At 35.7% G+C, this 26,367-nt stretch overlaps 2 protein-coding genes across 2 annotated transcripts; one reads left to right on the forward strand and one right to left on the reverse strand.

Moving 5' to 3' along the window:
• Positions 1-836: 836 nt before the first annotated feature.
• Positions 837-16,891, reverse strand: LOC139151923 (TOM1-like protein 2). Its single transcript, XM_070724975.1, is given in 14 exon segments — positions 837-2,830; positions 3,308-3,365; positions 5,007-5,069; positions 5,610-5,697; positions 6,361-6,478; positions 6,827-7,064; positions 7,726-7,886; positions 8,512-8,590; positions 9,434-9,516; positions 9,519-9,753; positions 10,515-10,796; positions 13,125-13,203; positions 14,135-14,219; positions 16,741-16,891. Coding segments are annotated over 14 exon segments (1,788 nt in total). The 5' UTR covers positions 16,793-16,891; the 3' UTR covers positions 837-2,663.
• Positions 16,892-17,054: 163 nt separating this feature from the next.
• On the forward strand, positions 17,055-26,218 carry LOC139151924 (dynein regulatory complex subunit 3-like). The gene is given in 13 exon segments (XM_070724976.1): positions 17,055-17,147; positions 18,818-19,037; positions 19,548-19,664; positions 20,186-20,196; positions 20,198-20,353; positions 20,809-20,955; positions 21,295-21,414; positions 21,664-21,776; positions 22,373-22,547; positions 23,867-23,998; positions 24,276-24,346; positions 24,720-24,843; positions 25,533-26,218. Coding segments are annotated over 12 exon segments (1,572 nt in total). The 5' UTR covers positions 17,055-17,147; positions 18,818-18,877; the 3' UTR covers positions 25,779-26,218.
• Positions 26,219-26,367: the final 149 nt, after the last annotated feature.

Here is a 26,367-nt window from a genome sequence, read left to right on the forward strand (position 1 = left end):
AGTAGGTGAAATTTGGTTTGTCCCGACTGAGGCCATAAAGACCACTTATGAAATACATAGCAAAGGCCTTTTTTAGTGCACTTCACTCTAGAGAACTACCATTTCAGTATTCTGAAACTTAAAAAAATTTACAGATGCATACAAAACTTGGTATGCATGATCTAAACAGGTGACGTCAGTCACGTGTTCGAAATGTGGTGAAATTTACATGTGTATTTGGTGTGTAGATGCATACTCAACTGGAAATGGGACTTTGTTCAAATGACGTTATCATTTACCAAAAGTGTGCTGAATGAACAAGCAAAAGTATAAACTTTGTGAAATCTCAATAACTGTGAGTCAACATTCTACATGTTGGTGATGATTTGTATAGAAAAGCCACCAAAAACCTCCAAGCCAATAGTGTTTTCGTAAATATTACTGCTGGAGGAGTTACCAAATATTGTTAACATTAATTCCATACAATGCAATATTACAAGAGGACGTCTTTACTTAGGTATGGTAGATTGTATCACAAATTGTGATGTACCAGGCTGCATGGTGTTGTATATGCGTCTGTCCATTGCAACAGTTTGCGACCATTATATACTTTGCCTTGGTACTGTATGGACAGTGCATCAAAATGTGTCCAAATGCTCTTGACATTATGAATATTACAACTAAGGTCCATAGAAGCTATTAAATGCGGTACATAAACTCACACTGCCACATCTTAACCAAATGTGAGCAAAGCGTCATTGACGCTATTTTTGAGACAGGACGGTGGGGACTTTGCAATTTTATAGGATGTCAAAGGTAATCAATGGAAACATGAAATTACAACACAGACGATGAAAAATGTTTCAGAATCATTTAATTCTCCACTTTATCTCAAATGAAATAATTGAAAATGATTGAAAATCAAAAATCAATCAACAACACCTATTTTAATAGAGGGAAAACGTACTACTGTACATTGGAAAATTTCAGATCACTGCAGCGCTGATGATGGTACCAAGTTTAAAGTTGCCAAACGATTACAATGTACAATGCAATGTATAGAAATGTAGATTTGTGAAAGTTGAGGTTACAGCTCTATTGTTGTATATATTTCTTGAGAACTGAAAAACAAGGGTTTCAAATATGCAAGGTTTTTTTGTAATAACAATCTGATTACAAGATACTAAGCAAGAAGCTTACTTCTGCAGACAATTCATTTGTGCTTTATCCCCCATGTATGTCTGACAAATATTAATATAAGAAATACACAATTGTTTTCAATTGTGGACAAAATACCAGTATTGGGTGACCCAAGCTGTAGCTGTGTTTACACGTAGTTACGAGTAGATAATAACTGAACAGTGTGCGGCCATCAGACTCTTGGAATGACAATTGATTTTCACATGTTGGTTGGCATGCATTTTCAGTGACAAGCAGAGAAATTCATCCAGGGTAGGCTCCCAATGTAACTTCGTCATTGATGACAAATTTCAAATGACCTGATACATTCAGAATCATGTAAGCCATTGCAAATGAATTGCTAGTATAGCCATGAATCAAACACCATATGGCATATTAGGACACCTGAAGTGTTCTTTTAATTGCCTTACAACTCCCCGTGAAATATGGTTTGATTTCTGAGACAGTGTGCCCTCTGTTCTATCAAATAGAAAAAATTTGTTCCATTCCAGAAACTGCCCATTCCTGTCTGCTTAACACAAAAACTATCTTCATATATGACCTTCATCATATTGTTCAAAGCTTGATTCAAAAAACACAACACAAGCAAAAAAAGATTCAGCTTCCAAATATTTCAAAGGAAGGCTTCATCAACCGCACAACATCTAATGTAATTTTCTACCACATAAAAATCAGTAAAATGCAGTCAACTACCGGTACTTATAACTATGGAAGGGTATTGCAATCAAATTGTATGATACAGCCATTTATAAGCATAAACCCCACATGGTGTTTAATATAATCTGCAAAATTTATCAGCAAAGGTATTTCATTTATTAAATCTGGAAAACTGTGTACAGAAAACCTTTCACTTTGGCACACAAAATCAGTAATTTACTCACAAAAAATATTGCATTTTGTCAAATTTACGTCTCTCTTATCACTGGCCTCTGATTGCCACAGTTACAAAATATAGAGGGCACACTGCCATCGGAAGAGTCCAACCTTTGCTTTATCAACAAAAATATTCCCTCCATTGCTATGGATACAGACAATTCTATTCACAACTAAGGGGTGCAAAGGGTTAACAAGGACTATTCTATTCACAATATGAAGGTGCGAAGGGTTCGTCTAGCTGACAAATATCAGTATTACAGTCATGATCTACAGTGAAGCTAAATAATTTTTCAGAAGAATATCATTCAGAATATATTTATTTACAATACTTGTTTCTTTTTGAAAGTTAAACAGTTAAAAATTATAAATTCTTACACAAAATTTCCGTGCATCATTGACAGAATTGCTTTACATCAATCAGACTGGAACAGAAACCATCATGACACAGAAACAATCTTCATATTAAATAAAGTGCCGAGCATTTCTTCCAAAGAGCCATACCTAAAGTTGAGAAATACAAAAGCTCCCCTTTTGAAATTTTTTTTTTCCTCTCCAACTAGCTACTTTCCCCCCTTCCCATCCCTTCTGGTGTGAAAGCTGTGTTAAGTCTATAGGCCAAACATGGTGTTGTCTGCTTCTTCTAGCTGAAGTTGTCGTCCCCTCCTATTGGCTGATGGTGCCGGTGCTGCCGCTGGCTGTGACTGACCTGTTGAGGTCACCGAATCCGACAACGCATCCACTGCAGCTGCCCTCTCAGCAAGAAATCGATCAAATTCTGGTTTAAAAAAAGAGGAAATTTGTCAAATCCACCACATTTAAACTCCATTTGTTTGCAATTTCTTTCCGCGTGCTCACTCATATAAAGTCACATCCTCACCAATTTTATCAAAAGTTGAACTGTGACTTAAGGTGCAGTGTCTGGCCATTTAATGTGGCAATTGTGATTTCACTGGCAAGATGTAAGAGGGCTAACAGGAATGATGTGGAAAAACGAACATTTTGATAAAAATTTTATGAGACTTTCAGCAATACATACATACAAGAATGATGAAACTATATTTGTACCACCATTACCATCATAACATCACAATGACATCATGGGCTACAAGCACAAGCTTCGGCTATAAAAATGGCATGACAGCAACAAAGTTTGCTTTAATTGCTGTTAATATAGGCATAGTAAATGTAATACATGATGCCACATTTGGTAACAAATACAATTGTAATCATAGCCATTATCTTATCAACTTACCTGAACTTGTCATTGGTTCTTGATTTGAGTTGTTCTCAGCTTCCTCTCCGTTATGCTCCTAGAGACAAATAAGTATAATTTCACAAATTATCAGTACTGCATTATAGTCTATCAAAGCTTCAGCAGTCATAGTATTTCAAATGATTAACGGAAACGGTATGATGCCGTGTACACAGGTTGAGACACACACCAAGTGTCCTATTGTCACAAAATACTGAGTTGATGGATGACTACAACCAACAGGACTATACAAGGGACTCTGATTATTAAAGTTTTGGATATATAGTGATAAAATTATGACTTTATGGTTTGAAAGCTTTTTATTGAAAATGTTGAATGTTCACTTTTCATAAATGTGTGTTTCATGAACAAAATACAGCATTTCTATATGCCTGGTGTTATCAATAGCCTTGCAGTTACTTTTAAATCTATGCTTCCTAAATTATTGTAGATGCTGTTGATATCTTACAGAGAACAGTTGGTAAAGCTAGCTACAGATTAGCATTTCAGATACACATTAATAGTGGGACAGAGAAATTACTTGACTTTGTGAGTGTTTCTGGTGATGAAAAACACAGATGAAGAGTGCAATTCTATCGACAGCTACTGACATGTTTAAATTGCATGAGTTGACTATTTTATGAGAGGTTGATTATACTGAACAGTGCTTTTCTGATTTTGAAAGATATCCTTGCATGTATGTGATTTTATCAATGGATTTCTGTTTGAACTGTAATATTCCAACTGTAAAGGCTAAATTCTTGCATACAGAAATGGCTGCTGAAGGTGGGTCAAGTATTATTGTGTGTCGGAGATAGTTCTTCATCCTAATTCATGGAGAAACTTTATACTTTTATGTTCACAGACTGAAACTCGCATGATGATACTTTGATTTCATGATTATGGGGTTTAACGCTTCTTTGGAATGGTACAAAATTATCAAAGTAATTACAATGTTTTGTGCTAGAACTTGCATATGAAATTTGATTAAAGCAGCTGAAAATTTGTTTTGATAAAACAGAATTATGTATTTCAATGGAGCCAAAAATGATGTAAAACAGAAAGTAGTTCAGATGTGAAGAAGCCAATACTAAACTTGCTGCATTTCAAATATTTAAGAGTAGGTCCTAGCAATGGGCATGCACTTCTGCTTACACCACATCCAACCATTAAAGAATTTCAGAATTAGACCGGTACCATTGCTTGCTTAGAGGAGTCGAAACATGGTTATTCACTGTAATGAGCTTACGCATTGCAAATATATTTGAAAGCCTGCAGTGAGCACCAAAGTTGCCCCCTAAGTCTAGCTGTATATCTTACCATGCAGAAGGCGCCGGCAAACATTCCAAGGTAGAGAGACAGAGGAACCCTATACTAGCAGGTTTTTGCGCAACAAATCTAACCAAACTAAAGTCAAAGCTCTGAATGCCGGAAATGATCTAGGAAAGGGCACCCATGACTATTTTGAAGTAAAGATCTTCACCCAGGGCTTGGAAGTAGATGCAGATCACAAGTTTAAAATCATCACCCAGGGTTTAGGTTAATTGGATGATAAGAGTGCTAAGGCATACACGTGAATCACATGAAGGTATTAGCTGAAAGAGGGTATAAGAAGAGACTAGGCACTCCATGAGTTAAGTCTGAGGTGATGAGTGCCAACAGCCAAGCAGTGTGTTCTTTGAATCATCACCCTCCTTACCAGATCCGTATCATGTAACCATTTCTCCATTTCATCCAGTTGATGTGTACTGGCTGGGTTAATCTAGCCACAGACATAGAAATATATATATAGATGAACTCTACTACCCTTTACATGTCTCTACCCTTTTAAATATTTGTTCGACAAGTCCATATGTGACTCTGAAAAAAACATTTCTTTTCTTGGAGAGTAAATATGTTATGGTGCCTTCAATGCAAACTGAAATCACAATTTAAAGTATACAAAAGTAAACTGTGAAAGTGTTACAATAAATAAAAAAAAGATAAACGTAAATATAAATAAAAAAACAAAATGACATGACATGTAAAAATAAATTAGCAAGCTAGCAAATAGATAATATGATAAAGACAGTGTTTTTGCTCAGGTTGGGGAATATTGGTAAATGATTTGGGAACCCCAGTCTAATCCTAATCTGATTGCATTGATATACCATGGGGGAACCCAGGTAAAATGACTGGGGGGCGGTGGTAACATTTACTGGGGTACTGGCCTTAACAAAAACACTGAAAGATACTGAAATAATATTTTGTGCAATAAAAAATGGCTTGATGTATTTGCAAGAGGGAAATAAACACTACTTACTGGTTGACCAGGATTTCCTCTGGAGTTTACTAGACCAGCCAGACCACCTGACTGATCAATGTTTGTATTATCTGTGTAAGAACTGCCACTGAAGAAGGGAAGAAAAGGGAAATTTTAGGACTGGTTTCAATATACTTTGGCAGTTATGAAGTCTGGCTTGCCTGTATGGTGATAAAATACCATCTACAACAGTTGTAATTATGTATTTTTGTTATATTGTATTGATTTGGGTGAAAAGAAGGTTAGACATTTAGCAATCACTGAACTCCACAAAAATGTCAAGACTTCCATATTTTTGAAAGGATAAATGGTCCCCTTACACATTGGAGTGTCTGGGATTTCATCTTCCATGGTTCATCAAAATGAAGACCATGAAAGAAATCAGACTCTCTGACATAAATGGTATAAAGTTATGTTTTTAATTATAAACAGCCTCATTACAAAGTCTATACCACTCAAAGTCACTTAAATTTCTAGACTATTCCTGCAATTTTCAATGACTGTTTTTGAGGTCACAAAAAAACATTTTCTTAGTATCATTTTTACAAAATATCATTGTTATATATCATTTTACATATAATTTTCACAAAATCATGAGTGATCATTTCGTGACTTTTGAAAATAAGGGTTGGCTTATCAATTTTCAAGGACTTTCCATGACTAAATTTAATATTCAAGAACTTTCCACAGAGCTTCCACAGACTTGATCAAGGGACCTTCCTGGAGATTACAGACCTTGTGAGTCACTTACCCCCTGTCTTGGTACGTGACCTGTCTTGACTGTGCAAACATATCAAATTCATCTTGAGTTGTAGCCGGTGTTGTGTTCAACTGCCCAAGGGTACTACTGACACTGCCCTCCGTTACAGCTAAACAACAACAAAGAAATACAAACTCCAATCAAAATGAGAACATTGGAGACTTTCAAAGTTTTATGAACACTTTTTCCTAAAAATTTTATGAATATTTTTTCCCTGTTGTTTGAGACTTTCAAACACTATAGAGACTGGCTGTGCAAAATAAAGTCATGAAATCCTACAAGCAGTTACATGCAAAAGTATGGGTGTGTCTTGGTGATCTTTCAAAATATTTATACAAAGCAACTGAAATGATTTACAGACAAGTAACGCGATATTTGGAGGAATACTATGTAAGAACAAGGTCTTGAGCGAGATAATCAGTACTAGAAGCAATTCTATTTTAAACATTGAACTTACTCATTCCAGCCAGTTGTTGATGCAGGGACTGGTTGCCAGCAGCAGGAGCCGTTGTCTGTGAGGACAATGGCATGGTTGCTGGCATGGTTGCTGGCTGTGGTACTTGCTGCGGTACTGGCTGTGGCACTGGCTGTGGCGGTGCTGGCTGGGAAGGAGGCGGATCAAAACCAAGGTCAATAAGAGTCCCTGTCGCAGGTCCTGCAGGAGCTGCCGCTGGAGCTGGTTGGGAAGGTATAGCCTACACAAAACCGGGAAAGCACACAAATACACACACAAAAAGAGACAAATAAATACAAAAATAAGGACGGGGGAACATGAATAAATGAAATGAACTTGACACACATTTGGATAGGCACCATAAAACAAGAGGACCATCACCTTTTACATACTGGGGTCAGGTCCAATCAGCTCTAACACAGATCACTGGAGGTCTACATTTTCTTATATAAGGAAACACTTACGGTAGGAACTATTTATCAGTTAATTGAGGTATAAATCTACCACTAACAACCACAAATTCACATTTCTCACTCTGTTGCATGGGGTGTAAAATGGCTATGGATCAACATTTTATGAAGCAATTGAACACTTGAGGTAGTAATCTTCACCCCTGCTGGGATGGTGATCAAAGTTCTTTCAAAACTGTGAGTTGACCATAGCTCTTGAAGAGAGGTACCAGTATCTTAAATGTTTATTTGTGTTTGACTCTAAATTTGCTACAGACCACACTTGTAATGTTCTGGAAGCAAGGTATGAGGAAAATATAATACTGAATCTGTACACTACTGAGTCCTGATTGGACAGCCGATGAACCATCCTAAAGCACCACAGAAAAACAGATGATCATAACTACATGATGGATATCAATTCAGTCAGTCTTTACCACTCAATGCAATTACCTCAGAATATGCTGGTGGTCTATCTATCATTGGTGGCGGTTGTGTCGCTGGAGCACTGGTAGGCTGTGGCTGCTGGCCAGCTTGTCCCGACCTATACCTCTCAAACCTGTCATATCTTACAAAGGCATTGTTCAAATCATCATTGATTTGCAGTAATTCTCCTGTAAGAAAATCAAAACACAAGATAGTGAGTCTCGCATAAAAATAGCCTGTGTGTGACTCTGGTTAAGCTTGGATAGATCAGAGTTTCTCAATCATCTTAATTGTATGAATGGAAATGAAATTGGTTAGAGGATTTGTATGTAAGCACATGAGAAGTTTCCATTTGGCATGCTGGCAAGTTTTGAGAATATTCTGATCACAGGTATGGATGGTTTTTCAGATGCAAAATAGATCTTGAAGATCAAAAGAAAAAAATAAATTGAAGACCAGTGGTTGACCAATTCGGTAACAGAGTGAAAGAGAGGATTTCATTTGCTGACAAAAAAACTTGTAAAGAAGATTTGTAACCACACTTATGATATATTCCGCATTTGTGATATATCTGCATTAGTACATAGTCAACGCAATGATGCAATGATATTTCAGTACGGATTCAAACATCGTATTTGAAATTGGTTACAAAATTACCGACGTGAAAGCAACTAAAATATCTTGTGTATTTTTAATTTCTTTATTGAAGATTGAACAATCTTACAGGCAACATTTCCTTGTATTTATTCATAGTTAAAATCCTTTAATTTCTGGGTACTATTAGAATCAGCCAAATGGCAACATTACACCTACCTGTGACTTCCTCATTGGTAACTTTGTCTATTATATCTAATACACGTTGCTGCATCGATCTACATGTCCTGTTTAATTCCTGGTCAGAAAGTAAAATACAAATGTTACAAAGGAAACACAACTAACTGTATAATTAAAAATTTTCTTGTACAAAATGTTTCTTTGTCACAGAAATTACTACAGTAAAAAGTAATTCAAAGAATAAGAAAAAAAACAACAGTTATAAAGATTCCTCTGTAACTGGCTTTTGGGTAGATAAAATTGGTGTCTCAAATTTCCGGAATACAAAGCTGGCTTTGTGATTATTTACTGAATATTTCCAAGCTATGTTGAACACTTTCATCAATGGATTTTGAATATCTCAATTGTTTTCTTTGACAAAGTTGGACCTCTGAAACAGGACTGGAAGGGTTAGCATTATCACACTCTTGAAATGGATGAAATCCATGTAACAGGTACCAATACAGGTTACATACTGAAAACTGAACTATGTGAAATGTAGAGGCATTATTAAGTTCATTTTCCCATATTTGCACTTCAAATATTTGATAAAATTGACAGTAATTTACAAAACTTGTCTGAATTTTACACTGTTATATAACTGTCTTGCTGTTGAAACAGGCTGGTTTAAGAGATATCCGTGTCTGCTTTGTGAACAGGACTTCAAAATTTCCTCTTTCCATTGTGGAGAACACATAATTATTTCCTGTATGATGATCTTCAGGTAAGATTGGGCTCTACTACACATCAGCGAGTAATTCAAAGCAATAGAAATGAATCATTCTATGATCTGTTTTCTCAGGACTGCATTATGTCATGACACAGTGGACCAGAGTTTGCTGAAGACAAGACAAAATATTGTGGATTTCATATGGAAATATGAAAGATCCCAGCCAAGATATTACTCGTGTTGAAAACTGACCTGTAACAATTCTACATCGCTCATATCGGCACTTGTTGGTGACAATTCATTCAGCATTTCAGACATGACTCTAACGTTCCTACAACCACATCCAATTCGCTACGAAGTTTGGCTAGCTGTTCGGGATTTGCTGTGACAGGACCCTGTGGTTGTGGTGCATACTGTACCGGCTGACTTGGCATCATCTGTGGTGCGGGCATCATCTGTGGTGCGGGCATCATTTGGGGTGCAGGGGCCATTTGTGGAGGGGGCTGGTGCTGAGTAGGTTGTCGTGTCGGGCCAGTCTGAGGCCTGGGTGGGGGCGTAGAGGCAGGAATTGTCTGTAATTCAAGAAAATCAACATAAGAAAGTACAATCTTTCATGCCTTTATTTCTTTATAGTTATGATTCTTATGCTTTTCACTCTCCCAGAAATAAAGAACTATATATGCATTTCACAGTGCAAATATTCTGGTAAAAATAAAGGATAAATTAATGAATGAAACAGATTTGCTTACGAAAGAAGTGAAAGGTCGACTACGAGGTTTTTCAAGTCTTGAAAGGGTGAACATTTTTAACAGTTGGTTTTTTCCAGAAAATAAATAGCAAGTTGAAGGGTGACATTTGGATTTGGAAATATGACCAAAGAGTCAAACAAGAGACACAGGATACAATAGGCCAAGATAAGGTAATCTACAAAATACTTAATATGAGAAAAGAGTCAAGTCTATTTCATATTTATTTCAATGCCTCTGTCCACCTGCTCACTGTCTATTGATTAAAATATCAATGCAATTGTTGTAAAATCAGGTGCGATCAATGTTTTTGACCACTTCTCGTGAATGTAAAATACTCTTTCAGATATTAAAGAGCATAAGAAATGTGATGCAGAACATTCACCATTTAGTTTGCTAGACTATTACTTTTAATCAATGAACCAAATAGCTTTCCATACATATAGCAAGTTGAAGCTAAGCATATACTTTATACAGATACATTGCCAACTAAGGTTGAAAAAGGTCAAGGAACTGTAATTTGTGGTAAAGACCATCCCAAGTGAATATTTACTGATATGAAATAGAACGTATGACAGTAATCTTACCCTGTCTGGTGTAAATATTGGTGACATAGAATCTAAATCTGTTGCAGGGAATTCAATTCCTTTCTGTTTTAATTCGGTATACACTTGAACAACGCCTTGTAAATCAGCGGCACTGCGGAAAGCGTCGGCCCAGGACTGAATCAAGCTGAGTATCTTCTCTTGTACGGATGTTGGTGGATTGTTGTTGGGTTGGATCAGTTTCACCAATTCCTTGATGAATTCTTGCTTGCAAACCAGCACATGGAACCTGTGCCCACAGTTTTTGACACACGTTTCCAAAACCTGCATTTTCAAGACAACATACCGTTTACCCAAAAGTGCTCACATAATCATTGCCAGAAGTTGCTAATACAACCCAGATTACATTTACCAAATATCGATGTGCCTGCACTTTTCATGTTCTACCTAACCACCAGATTGTTATAAATGGGAGGAAAAACATTAATTTTCAGCAAAAAACTGAAATAACATCAGAATCACTTGAGTCTCCTGATTTCGCTTCCTTGTACTAACTATCCCTGCAAAATCGACATGAAACAGTGTCAATATCATGTTCCAGACATGAGAGTGATATAGACCTGAATAAGTTATGTATAGTGTTAGGTTTGGTTTGTGGATATCCTCTGGATCATGAATTTAATTTGTAATGTAATACATTTGAAATAGACATACCAAAAAAGATGGCTATCTACCGGCCCTTTTGTGGGCGTTGGCAAAAAGATGATTTTTGTATAATATGTCCAAGATTCTGAACTTTGCATATGATAAATTGTGTATCACATATATAATGAAAAAACAAATGATAAGTAAGCAGAAAAGGTTTGAACTTTCCATGGTTTGGTACCCTGTCTGAGACAGAACTCAAAAGAATGTGCAAGTCCTGACAAATGCTGCACACCTTGTCTCGCAGGAAACTACATATACCTTGGGGCATGTCTAAGAATTGGAATGCATGCATTCGTGACTGTATGGACTGAGTGATAGATGCAAACCAATTGACAAAGACACCACAAACAATCCTGGGAATGGTTCATTAAACAGATTGACTACGCAGAGTTCAAATTTCCTACTTTCAGCATATCTGTATATGTTTCACAAAATCTTTGCTGTGAACAACCTGTCTCACAACATAAAATTCTCTCGTTGGACAAATACCTATACCAAAGATCAAACCTGAAATACTTGTTCAAAGCAATCAAATTATGTCATATAAGCAATTTCAATATTTCAAAAACAGACCTAGATATTTACACTACTGATGGGTACTGGATGGAAGACTGGATGGATATCCTTTCGACTGCAGGATGATTGAAATCAGACTTGCCTATTTAACATGTACGGTGTGTATTGTAACCACTTCTTAGAAAGATGGTATCATAAGTATTTCACTGAAAAGTGATTACCATAACAGAGATTGCGAGAATGTTACTATGCTCTACACATGTGATAGCACTCCTTACAATGTTTACAATGTTCTGGGTCTTAATCAAAACACATATGCAATCACAAGGTCAAATTTGCCTGGACTGGCTTTTTGAAGTGTGCAACTTCACACTCCTCCCGAGTTCATGGGAACAGAAATGTCCCAGTTTGCATTTGACGATGAAATTCTATGAACATATATCTTTATGAACGTATTTTCAATCTTTGAAAGGGATCTGATGTTTGGAAAGTTTTCTGTAATGGTAGGTACATCATACATTTGCTGCTCATGTCCTATGTAACATAGATACAAGTTACCGCATTGATGGTCAACTTTATGTTTGTATTAATTTACGGAATTCGAACAGCAGCTGTAATAGACTGCATATTAAATGATTCCACTGACCTGTCTGAAGTAAAGGTGACTGTTTCAATACTTTTATAATTCAATAAGAATTTACCTGACCCCTTTACATATACAAGAGCCATTTTGTAAAATGCAAATTATCACATTTTCTTGTTATCCAGTATCTTACAATACCTGGAACACTACGCTATGGACTAGTCACTGTGTCTTCCACATGTGGTCATCACACAAAGAACCACTAACTCTGAAATTTATGATTGTTACATTTTAACACAAGGCTGAAAGGAGTGCTTCAGATTATACCCTTTTAAATGTGACTGACAGGCATCACTTTGAAGTTAGTTTTTCCTATTTTCTCAAAAAAGACAAGAGGCTACAAGAATAACTCTTTCCAAAGTTTTTGATATTTTCATCATTGTTGGTAGAATGCAGACTTTTAGATTGTATCTTGTAAAGTTGCTTGTCAGTTTATGAGAAATGATAAGAGATATTTGTGCTCATAGAAAATGGCAATGAACTTAACTTTGAACTATTTCCTTCAAGTGCCATTTGACTTAATATGTTATCGATCTCAAACCTATTTGTAGTCTTAACCATTTTTGAAACTTCACATCTCTACATAACATAATTTAGTTGAACTTGAAATAGTAATGTTTTTGGAGGGGTCTTGGGCAGAGACAGTTGTTCCATAAGATTCAATCAAACCAAAAGAGGATGAAATACTACCACAGTACACTGATCTTATTGCAATAATCATTGATAAAGTTAAATTTCAGGGAGTAAAACAAGTGACTAGACAACTATTTCAAGATCATACTCACTGTTAATGTGAACATCACTTCTTTCCATTTTCTATTTCCAACCAGTCTCTTTTTGATTGCTTTCATAGCATCTTTGGGTCTGTCAAATAGGTAAGCCACAATTCATAGGGTAAATTTGTATTCCTACGGATTGTAAAAAATTGCAGGAACAAGATAGCTATACAAGTATGGGGCTCGGACTCTCATTCAGTTTTAAATTTTTTCATTTCAATTTTTTATTTTCTGTATATTTCATAATTGATCCAATTTCAACAAAAGTTATTTTGCCATTCAAAAACACAAACTTTGTCTTGGGTGCTACCAAGACCAACAGTATGCCAAAATCTGACATAAAAATATGAAATTATAATTTTGATGATTAATCCTCTTTCTATCAGGTTCCATAGACAAACCACAGAAATAAATACAACTTGGGAGAAAGAGGATTAATTTGTACAAATAATCTGAAATTATCCAAAATTTCAATAATTGATGGTCAATTCTAGACAACATTTGCACCTCCAGTTGAGACATTATAAAGTGATTATCTAATTTTTCAGTATTGTGCTAACTGTTGCTTATAATAGGTTAAACCCGGAATTGGAATGGACCACGGTACAAACAACACCACGCGCTCAAACACTCACTGAAATACATGCAATTCTAAACGCGTTTGTACACATGGGTTTGTTTGTACCGGAATCACATGTTCTTCCATGCATACTGAGTCTGCAGAATGCTGTGCATCATTTTTATTCCGGATTAGAACCATTGAAATTGTATCAGACCTAAGTGCCAGCGGTAATTACTTACTAATCAGACTGTAAAGAAAGATCTACATACTGCGTAACATCATACATATATTTCAGCGGATATTGCTGAATTTACACTTCATTTTTTAGATTTATGAATTGTACTGGTACCAAGTTATACAATGTGACAGAATAAACACATCACTGTGACCTTACTAGAGTTTACATGACATAATCTGCTGCAACCTTTACAAATACCTGCAATTTGCAACAACTTACCCTTCATCTGTTTCATTTATTATATCACATATTTCAATATTCAAAGCCCAATCTTCTGACGCATTGCCTTCGCTGGTCGCTCGTTCTGAAAGATTACATTTAATAAATTTGATGTTTAGTTTATGATTTTCCTTTTAAAATGTAGATACAATGTCCTTGCAAATTATTAAAATTGCAAGCTTATTTCAATGACAGTTACTAAATAATTTGTAACATTATTGGTAGTACGTTATGAGTAGATTAATCTTTTGCCTTGGGTGACTGATGTATTACATATTATTATCCTGGCTCTACACATGGAAAGATTTGTACCAAAATGGTACATCGAGTGCGTCAAATGGTTATGTTGTGATGTTTTATTCATTATAAACCTTTATTGACAGGCTGTGTTCTGGACAACTGATGGCTTGCTGGAAACTCAAGCAAAAGGTTTTTAATACAGACAAACAACACAATAAACAAGATACTACACATTGCTATCACACCTAAGTTCTAAGAACAATAATAACCCAAAATACTTTTCATGATCAGTTGTAAAAAATAAATTAGACAGCAGGTCACACCTGGCGGTAGTTTTGTTTGGGTTTACTGTTTAGAGAAAGGAGTAACCTGAAAATTTATGGAACGAAAAAGATAATTTCATGTAGGGATCTCACCACATCTTTTAACAACACTTTTAACAATTTATAACTGATCAAAACATCTTACTGTGTCACTGCGTTTCCTATTTATTATCATATCATCATAACTCAGACCGTTGTTTACCTCAGTATGTGCAAAACTGACTCATGATTAATGCTGACAGATTTCAAACAAAGAAGATGGTGATCTAACTACCATATATCTACGGATGGTGTCCGTAAACATGCCAAGTACCATCAAATATTAAACTTATGATCCTTAGTCACAGAGCTTACCATGTGTACTCCTGCTGAGTGATAACACTATGACAAAAAGGATCAAGCATAATTTTGTGAGTTTACAAAATTAAATAATTTGCCATGCAAAAATTGAAAGCAAATAGCATGTTACAAGTATATGTAAACAAATCCATCTAAGTTATATCTTTATGTCCCTTTCAAACTCCATACTATCAAAATACTCCTGACATTTCATGTCTACACATAATATTATTGAAAAATTATATTAAGTTTTATTTTTGACTTAAGTGCTGCATCTGTTATCTGTTTCCCGACGGTATGTTCATTAAAAATGTACAAAGCAACTAGATACTGTCCTCATGAAACTACTTCAGGCGAATAGCAACTGAGTTCAAAGTGTTACATGACTCAGAGTCATACAGAGAGACATAAACATTGCCCTACATCTTTAATTCTGTATCTCTTAACTGTATCAAGCAAAGTACAGACATTCACTTGAACTGCAGAAATTACTGTAATTGTTATGAACAAGTGATGGAACTGGAAAATGACAGATATTACAGAGAAGAAACATATCACTGTAGGTATCATTCATAGCTGGCTACTGCAGCAGGTGACATATCATGAAAAACATCTATGTGTTATTATTATCAAATTTGTCCAAGCAAGCATGGGAAGACTGCTAATCCCTGGCATCAATATGCCAGTACAATAAAAGGATCTGTCACTGCCATCATATACTATGAACTTCATGGTGATGCTATTAAAATTTCCAAACTTCCCGTGTATTATCTTAAATTTAGCTCACTACTCATGATACACACGAACCACAGTGATGAGTACACAGTGTCAGTACAAATAATGTTAAGTTAATAGGTGAACAATTACTTCAGAGTTACTCCTTCACACATTAATTATTGCTAGTAAAAGGCTTTCTATCTTGACTGCTGTGATTTGCCAAATGAAGAAGCTAGGGAGAATATGGAAAAGGGAAGAAATAAAGGATTGGGGTTTTTTGTTGAAAAACAATGAACGGGGGCGACCTGTATAACTCAACTAAATATGCTTCTCTATCTCTGGACATGAAGATAACTTGCGTCCAATCAGATTCAGTCTCCGAGAAACTGAGGTTGATTGTCAATAAAAAAGGACAGGTGTGAAAGACTTAAACACATCAATATTTCTTATGGCATACATGGAGCTAGCTATGAGTGTTCCTTTGCCGCTTTACATCCTATTCCGTCATCACTAAATGGCTAGTTCCGGATTTAAAACAACTATTAACTAGCTAGCCTACAGTGTACTACTATGGACTACTACTACTATACATGTATATGTACGATACATGCCCTATATAGCCTCAGGTCTCCGATAAGGTGTATTAACAGTCTTGGGTAACACAGTAATTATAACATTCGTTGTCAAAAGTTTCGTATGCAACTTGTTCACGGAAATGTTGTCGATCGCTTTATATAAAATCATAACTAAAAACACGTTCACATAATTCGCATCGTCTGCAACATAATTGAATGTATGCTGTGTGGGCCATAAATTTTGGAGGCTAGCTTTGCAAGGCGGGGTCATCAATAAAATCTCCGTAACGCACCACAAGTCAAAACTTCCAATTTTAGATGTCAGGTTGTCATTATATGATATAATACTAAATACTTATACTACAGGAGGTAATTATGTCACGAAATTTCGTTGATTTGTTGATATACTTACCTATTCTTTGACCAACTTGGGTACTGTATGGATTCGAGTTGAAGAACGACATATTGGATTTACTTGCGATGCGCAGCGCAGCTAGATTACGTCATGTGCACGAAAATAGCCGATACGCGCGCGTGATACGAGACGTAGACATGGCGCGATTATACATTTTTGAAAAATTGTATCCTAACGAATAATCTTAGTCTACATAATCTTATAAGTTTTAATGTGTATGAATAATGAAGTATGAGTAAGTAATTTAAGAGATAATTAAAAACCAGTCACTATGACCTTTTCGTAAGGTTCGTAGGTCGAAGGTAATGAAAGGTGCATTGTGGGAACAGCGTTGCTTGACAACAGCTGCCATCTTTCGAAATATAAAAGTGGTCGAATAAAAACACCCGCCACACACTGCAAAGGTAAGTGAAAACGAAATATGTGCCTTTGTTGTACGACGTCATTTTCCGAAAGTAAGTGTCTTGTCTTCTATTCAGGTAACTGGTTCTAACATTTACGTCCGTGATCATATTCATCTGCATGACAGTGCGTTGTGCCTCCATAATCTTACACACTCGTGACACTGCACCTGCTGCATCCTCAAACTTTAAAGAACGATATTTTGGTCAACACTATGCCACAAATACACTTACACAACTATGATTCGAAAATGTCAGCACTGCAGTGCATATTGTAGTTAATTTAAATTATTTTTATATATGATTGACATAACGGGACCTCGTGCCATTTTGCCAAAACAATAACAACATGTTCTCACCCTGCCACAGGTAATTTGAAAGCTTTTGACAATATAAGTGTTCAGATTATGCAAATGAGCATTATTGAAATTGTATTTTGTTACCATCAGTGTTCAGAAATGATAGAGAAAACATGTCAGGGAATGCTTGACGGTTCACAAACTGCATTAGTGAAAACAGGAACAGTACATTAAAAAACAATTGATTGCCAAGGCCGTGAATAATATTCACCTGTCAACATGGTGGTAAGCTGTGATATCGCAGCAGGAGTGGTGCTGTGGCTTATCGAGGGTCATCGCCACAGAACCACTGTGAGCTAGCTCTGCATAGCAGGGCTGTGTGTTACCGGTGTTATACGGCCTCTCGTGGTGTGGGAGGCCGTATAGTGCTGGTAACACACAGCCCTGCCATGCAGAGCTACACTGTCAGCCACCACGTAGACTTCTTGGTATTTTACTACGACACTGATCGGTATCGTGTAGCTGCACAAATAATGAAATAGGTTGATCTTTGAATATGTGTATCTACTTTATCACTGACTATCTAAATCAACCTTTACCTACTTCATCACCTTCTCCTGCTGACTATTTTGACAGTGACAACATGTATTTTCAAATGTTTTTTACATAGCTGTCAACTGTTTCTGCTCGAATTTGAACTGTTGACCTCCAACGTATTCAATACGTTTTACACGAGAGGGCAAATGACACGCATGAATTGATGCATCAACGTCTGATGGGAAGATGGTTGAAAACACATGTTGTTATTGTCAAGGTAGTTGGCATGAGTAGAGAATGAGTTATAAATAGTCTATGATAAAGTGGGTACAAGTTGATTTATTCAAAGACTTATACAGTTCATTATTTTGCGAGCTAAATCAGCGACATCAATCAGTGTCGTAGTAAACTACCAAAAACGTCTGTGGGGTGGCTTGCAGTGGTTCTGTGGCGATGAGCCTTGACCCGAGTGTGATCAATAAGCCACAGCACCGCTGCGATATCACAGCTACATGGTGGTATAAAGTAAGGGTATTCTGCAAATGACATTATTGTTCATTCTTTGATATACAGAAATAAATATTTGTACAAAAATTTAGATTACATTCTGTAAATACTCTGTGTACATCATAATCTCAAACCTCATTGTAGAAGGGGGACAGCATGTTGCACGTTTGTGATTATTTAAAGGGGGATAAAGTAAGATAGGGGGGTTCCATGCAATCGCGTGTCCTGGAGAAAACACTCTTAACCCCAGCTATCATAACACTACTGATGGTACTCTACTATGTATCTAAAACATTAACCGATATAATTCATACGTATTTGTCTCTACAGGAAATAAAGCATTTATTTGATATTCATTGATGCAGAAGGAAAGTAAGGGAAATAATCAAAATGAGTAGGCTGTATGATACAGTAGAGCCCTCTGTCATTGATGAGGACATGTTACAGAAGGCTGTAGAGGAGCAGGGACCAAAAGAAGAAGCTGGAAGGATAGCAAAACAGGAAGGGATTGATTTCTGTGATGTCACACAACTGAGACTAGATTTCAAAAGTGAGTACTTGGATATTGAAAAGTGCTACAGTCTTTTCTTTGAACAATTGGATATTCCAGTTTGTATATGATAGTATATAATTATGAGGGGGGAATATAAAGCGTATTGGTAAGGTACAGATTAAATCAGTGTGTCTGTTATTTATTGTTTATCATGAAATGGACTTTATGCATAGTCCTACAAAAACCTGTTGGGCTCTGTATATCTCATACGCACAAGACTTGTGTCATAGCATCTGTGACTGATGATGACAATTTGAAAAATCCTGGATGCAGCACAAAAGACAATAGTCAATATATGGTCATCTGGTCAGTTTCAGGGTTTGGAGGGGTAACGGTCATCTCAGCACCATATAGTTTTGTTCAATACATGCTTACTGTCGTACAACATGCATTTACACAACCTTAGAATAAAACAGTTTAACATTTGTCAAGCTTCTGTTGCGATTGACCGTGGAACAATTGTTGTTGTGGGACACCTTTTCAAAACTTGCCAAATTCGTCTTCTAGATATCCTGAGGATCGACAACCTGTGGCAGTTTACAAGCCTCACAAAGCTTCAGCTAGATAATAACATCATTGAAAGGATAGAGGGATTGGATGTCCTGGTCAACTTGATATGGCTTGGTAAGTAATGAATAACTCAACAGGCATTTTATAGTGCATTGCAAGTTTAGTAATCTTTTGACCAAGTTGAATCTGAAAGAACCCATGTTTTCTGCTTGAGACACTCAAAAAGAGTGTTATGAAAGTCAAGTTTAAAACAGCCAACACAAAAGTGTAATTTTGACATTCCAAAACTGATCATATAGGGATCTCTCAAGGGCATAGAAGGAGTGACTTATCAAATAAAAGGAAATCATTGAAAATAGTTTGAACTTCTGGTACAAGTTCATGAAGTAGGTTTGCTTTGTCTTAAAGTTGATCAGGCAATATGAAGAGTAATTGTTTGAGGCAAAGGCTGAAGTTCAATGTTTTTGCATTTTGCTTGGGGTACGTTTTCTTGTACACAGACATGCTGTTTAATCATACCATGAACAAAACTAGGGAGATATGTTTTGATATTATGATCATAACAGAGCTATAAAGTTATCGTATGTTATAGTTATATAATGATATTTATTTTGTTCTTTCATTTCAATTTTCAGACCTTTCTTTCTAACAACATAGAAGTGATAGAAGGGCTGGAATATCTCACAAAACTTGAAGATGTCACTCTTTACAATAACAGAATATCCACAATAGAGAACATGGATGCACTTACCAACTTGCATGTCTTTTCTATCGGAAATAATAATATTTCAACATTGGAAAATGTAAGTATTGTGGCTATATTGTGATATTGAGAAAACATTCAATGTCAAGTTAAGTTAGATATCATTACACTTTTGTATAGCAAATATCAATTTATTTAACCCTTTGAGCACCAAAGTCTATTTTTGTCTCCTTTATAAAATAAACCCCAGTCAATTTTTCTCAGATTTTTGCCATAATTTTGAGAAAAAACTGCAGCTAAGAGTGCCAGTTGGTCAAAAATTATCAAAAAATTACAGAAAAATTCACAAAAATTGGTAAAATTTTGCACTAAAATTTTGGCAGGAGAAAATTACAGTGCTCAAAGGGTTAAATTTAGATATCTTTACAATTTAGTATAGTGAAGTTGCTGTGTATGATTATCATCAACTGAGACAACAAATGCTTTACTTTTTCATAATTTAATACTTTAGGGTATTAATATTTAATGTGTCTCTCCTTCCATACCATTTTTCAGGTCAAATATCTCAGAAGATTCAAGAACTTGCAGACCCTGAATTTGCTTGGCAATGCATTCTGTGATGATCCTAATTACAAAGCCTATGTAGTTGCACATATTCCAAGTCTTGTTTACCTTGATTTTAGATTAATAGATGAAAGTACGGTATGTAAATTCCATATAGATTATTTAACTGTAAAGTGTTCTAGACCAATCAATCAATTAAACTCACGCTGTTATAATCATCATAATTAGTGACCGTACCAGGCATCTATACTCATTTTTGGCCTATTGGTATGTCACACTGGTTGAGACTGGCCCAGAAATATCAAAACCAACTATAGTCTTTGGAAATAACTGTATCACTATATCAAAGTAAATTTGAACACAACTTATGCTGGCATACACTCACTTCAGTACGAAAGCTTTATAGTACTTGATTTTAATATTAAGTGAATGAAAAGGAGTAGTTAGATAAAAGAAATTAAAATGTTTTATTCATAGAGGGAAGCAGCCAATGAGCAATACAAATACTCCATTGAGGAGTTAGAAGCTGATGAGAAAGCTGCAGAGAGGAAAGAAGAGGAGGAACAAGCACAACGTAAAGAATTTGAAAGACAGAAGGTAGGTTGGAATTATTTAGTGGGCCACATGTCATATCATTTAGATAACAACTGTACATGTTTTCCATTTGCTGAAATATTCACATGCACTGTCAGAAATTCACTGCGCAACATGACTGAAGATACCAAGAACCATCCAGGGCAAACATTTCTTGTTTGAGTTTCAAACGTTAACTTAAACAAAACATTAAGCATCATGACCTTCTGGCTTGAAAATGATTGTAACAAGAATTAATGTTCTCCGTTCTAGGCTGCCTATGTGGAGAATCTCAACGGTCCACATCTCTTTGAGAGTATGTTTGCAGATGATGCAGAGGCACCAAAGTTGGCAGCGTTACCAGGAGTAGAAGAACTCCTTGTTGTATATCCTTTACATTCACAGATAATTACACACTAGATATTAAGTTTTTTGTTATGACCTGAACAAGACATCCATTGAAGGTATAACAGTCAAAGCAGATGTTCCCAGTAACCCCTAGAACGTGGTTGAACCCGCTGTATGCCATAATGGGGCTTCCCATATATTTGGAAATGCCTTGAGTACAAAGTGACAACTCATATTTCAGTTTTCATTACATACATTCTGCTTGTTGGCAAGAAGTTCTTGCAATATTTCTGAACCGTTCGTTCTGATCATGAGAGCATATTTCAGCAAGTCCCTTCTAAAAATTCAGTATTTTCTTGATTTGATTCAAACTTACAACCTACAGATCCTACTCAAAGAAGGCAAAGACCAAAACTGATGTACACATAATAAATAAATAAACTGAAATTATGTCGACATTGACTAAAAAGTGATCGGTACAAATTAAGAATAAATTGTACAGATAAAACAGTCAGGTCAGGTTCTCCAGTGAGGTGAGTTATTCTGAAAAGTCAGATTGAACTCTTACATATCTGTATTGTGAACAAGTGCTTCTTTATGGTCCATAGTGTTTGTTTCCTTAATTCTTTAATACTTACAAAGACAAATTCACAGAAATCTGCCAGCAACTCTTCCAACATGGTCTTCAAGAACACGAAAAGAGACAGAAAGAAGTTGATGAGTTCTTTGAGTGTGTTGAAGAAGCCAAGACAGAAAACAAGGAAGCTGGCACAAAGAAAATTGATGATTTCCTTTCATATAAAAAGAAGGTATGTTTTAATGTTTTGGTTTTAAATATATTTTGAATATGAGTTCAACAGATTTGATTGTGAAATAAGGTATCGCAATTCAGTGTGAATAATTTAGACACTGTAGACGGTGAAAGTTATGGAAGTTGGGTGGAAACAATGTTTCTTTGTCAAATATATGCCACATTATATACAGTGAGTTAGCTACTGCAAAAGAGAATCTGTGTGATTCAATACATTTAATGTGCACAAAATATCATCACAGGAAGTTTTAACCAATTTTGTAAAAATTTTGACAAAACGAGTGAACAAGGGATGAAAATAAAAACTTGCAAATTTTTTCAATCATAGTAAAATACAATGTACAAGAATCATAACATGTCAGACTATTTTTAACTCTATTATTATTATTATTATTCAATGTAAGTTCCAGCTGTCATAATAGTCAGAAAATAAAATCTGTTATGCATTCAGTTATTCCCACATACTGTGCCATCTGAGCACTGTTTTAATTTTATTTCCTGATCAACAAAGAATATATTCATGAGAAGATAGTATTTTTTTTCAATATAACTCAGAAGCTACTTGACAGAAAGTGAATATATATCATTTGATATATATTCTTTTGATATATATCATCAATATATTATCTTTCCATGCATGTAGTAATATTCATATTAACATTTTTAAAAAAATGGCTTTATTACCAATCCAAACTAGGCTTCTATGACTGCATATTTTCACCCATGTTTTGAAAGTATGCACCATAGTGCCTAGTCATGTTATACCACAATGTTACAGGTACATCTGGGCAAACTGACCGTACTAGCTAGCGCTCTATTTGGGTAACACAGTAACAAATCTTTGGGCTGAATTTGCTATTAAAATCTCAAACATCATGACAACCAATTCAATCGCAATAACAAGAAGAAACAGTAAGGGAGCCAGCTTATTGCAGATTATTAGTGATTTGACTCTCAACTGCAGTTATAAATGCTGTTCCTAAAAATGTCTACCTGGTTTAGTGTCGGAAAGATGTGTTAAAGGCCAGGGACTTGATCCCGGGATCAAGTTTGTTTTAGTCTATAAGAGGATTATGGAGTGTCATAGCCTTTTGTTTTCCATTGAAATTGTAATCTAATAAGTAGATTTCCCTGTAAGACAATCTGACACCTGCACAGGCCTTTATTAGGTTATTTATTTATTGGTCATTTCAGCATCGGTAAATAAGTTAACATAACAAGAATTATCCCTTGAATTTATAAGGTAAACTTCTACAGCCAAAGCATCTGTAACATATATTGCCAATACTGAATTCCTGTGTCTTTCTTCTTCCATAGTTGTTTGCCGAATTGCCATTGATCAGCGATCAAAAGGTACTGGACAGCAGGATAGATGAATATCATAAGGAAGTCAGCAACATCTGGGATACACTCATGGGTTATGAGCTACAGCTAGTTGACCAGTTGGAGGTAAATATCTTTATTTGTCAGATCCTTGTCCCTTGAAATGTTTTTCAAGAATGCATGCTGTGCAAGCAGTCACACCAGGATATCAGAGTTTTTCCCCGTTCGTTTATTGGTCTAACTATACCTCAAATACCAATATAATAATGTGAAATTCTGATCAAATATATTCAAGATACCCTGTTGCTTGTGTAATGTATTTCATTGCATTGATTACTGTACATTAGATGATTTCTATTCATGTTTAGACCGCCAACTTCATTCTGATGTTTTGCACTTGCAGGAAACCATCAAAGAGTTTGAGAGAAATATGGCTGACATGGTGTCTGTATTTGTGGAAAATGTCCAAGCCCTGTATCCTTTGATTGCAACAAACAAAAATTCATTTTTTTGAATTTCATCGTGTAATTTGGTGTGCTCACGTCTTGATCGCTGAAGAGCTTATTGTCATCTACAGTATCATCATACTAAAGAAAAGGTACTTTGTGATGAATTATTACAGGTGAAAACTGGGTGTTGCTTTGTAGGTTTGATCACCACTGAAATCTGTGTCAACTGCCTTTCAATAAAATTCAGTTCTGTAAAAGTGCAGAAAGCACTATACATGGCAGAGTAGATATTCTACAGAGATTTGTACACTTATTTTTTTTCATCTGACTCTGCTTATCAAATGTGTATGATGATACAAGTTTAAACAGTAGTGGTTTTTCTCAACCTAATGTATCAGTATTTCACAATGTCGTGAACTTGAAAACCAACATCATGAGAAGCTGCTTGAAATAGCAGTGATCACTCTGGAGAAATTTGTGAAGAATGAACTGGATGACGAGATCCCAGACGATCTAAAAGTGGTATGTGTGTCTGTTTGTGTTACCATGTTGTCATTTTCTTCAATAAAATCAAATTGTCATTTGCCATCATCTAAAAGTAGCATCCAAAAAGTAACTTTTACTGCAACTTGAAAGACTTAAAAAGTTGAGACTAGGAATGTTAACAAGGTTTGCTGAAATTTCAAAAGAGCCAGTAAATTTTAATTTCAAAATGAAATGTTTGAGTGAATGTTCATATCATTATGTATTACTCTGTGCCGACATGCTTGAATACTGTCAACAATGCAGAAATGAGTCTCTCCAGTATGAGTTATATACACTCCATGCGACATACATGTAACCTTCATGTGTAGTATGGACCCTGGACAACCAAAGTGTGACCATAGACCTTGAGAAAAGCAAGGGTCTATGGTGTAACAGTCTCAAAGAAGAGTGTCTTATTCCATATGACAAGTTGTTGAATGTTTAGTGTAATTTAATAAACAGATAATGCCTCTGTACTTTGAAAAATCTTATGGCTTTCCGGAGGTTTAATCAAGTGGCATTTCTTTACTTGTATAGTGAAATGAACACCAATATCAATCAGCACATCACCAAAATCTAAACATATTTGGAATGATAATTGTACCCTTTGCTAAACCTCACTCTACAGTTCTGCCCATACTCCTATTAATCCTGTTGAACAAAACATTTACACTTTCTTTCACCAGCTATTGGTTGACAAGGACACCATTCAGAATGCTGTGAGCGCATCACATGACTTGCATCTTCTGAAGATTGACAACCGAGAGGATGACATCATCACCAGGGCCAATAACTGGATGGGGGCTTTGATGGAGAAAATCCACCAGGAGGAGGAAATCAAGAGAAACAGGGACAGAGTTGGAGAGATCAACAATCTCATTGACCATCTCAATGATGAAATTGAAAACCTTGATTTGCATGGTGGACTCTGAATGCAATAGTGTACCCTGGAACTGTTTCTCTGTGCATACTGTAATAGTGTAAGGGGGAAGAGGTGGAGAACCAAGCCTTAATTGAAAAAGTGAAGTGCATCCACGCTGTTGCATACAAGATATAGCAAATTTCTAAGTCCTTTACAAACCACTCTAGATAAATTCAGCTAAGGCTTGGCTGGCTGTGTACTTATTTGTAAATATTTTGCATCCTGAATTTTCCTTTCCACGAATAAAAATAAAATCAGTTTTGCAACATTGCCATATTTGTAATTTTTTGTGACCAGTTGATCTCCAATGAAGTGCAGTCAGAAAGAAAAGTCATATTATGTAGATTTACTCAGAAATTTTATTGTACATTATTAACATGCTTATTGAACAAGCACAAACAGTTATGACTTGTACTTTTGGAAATAAAACATGTCTTTGTATATATCAAATGTTAAAAGTGCCAGTTTTTGTAATTTCTAAATCAATTCTCATATGAAGTCACACACCAGAGAAAGATGTTGACAATTTATTTTTCAAACTTCAAAGCAATGCCGCACTAAAATCGGTAAATATAAACACACAAGATCTCAATAAAACA

This window comes from Ptychodera flava, chromosome 15 (genome assembly GCF_041260155.1).
Source record: "Ptychodera flava strain L36383 chromosome 15, AS_Pfla_20210202, whole genome shotgun sequence".
NCBI classification, from domain to species: Eukaryota; Metazoa; Hemichordata; class Enteropneusta; family Ptychoderidae; genus Ptychodera; species Ptychodera flava.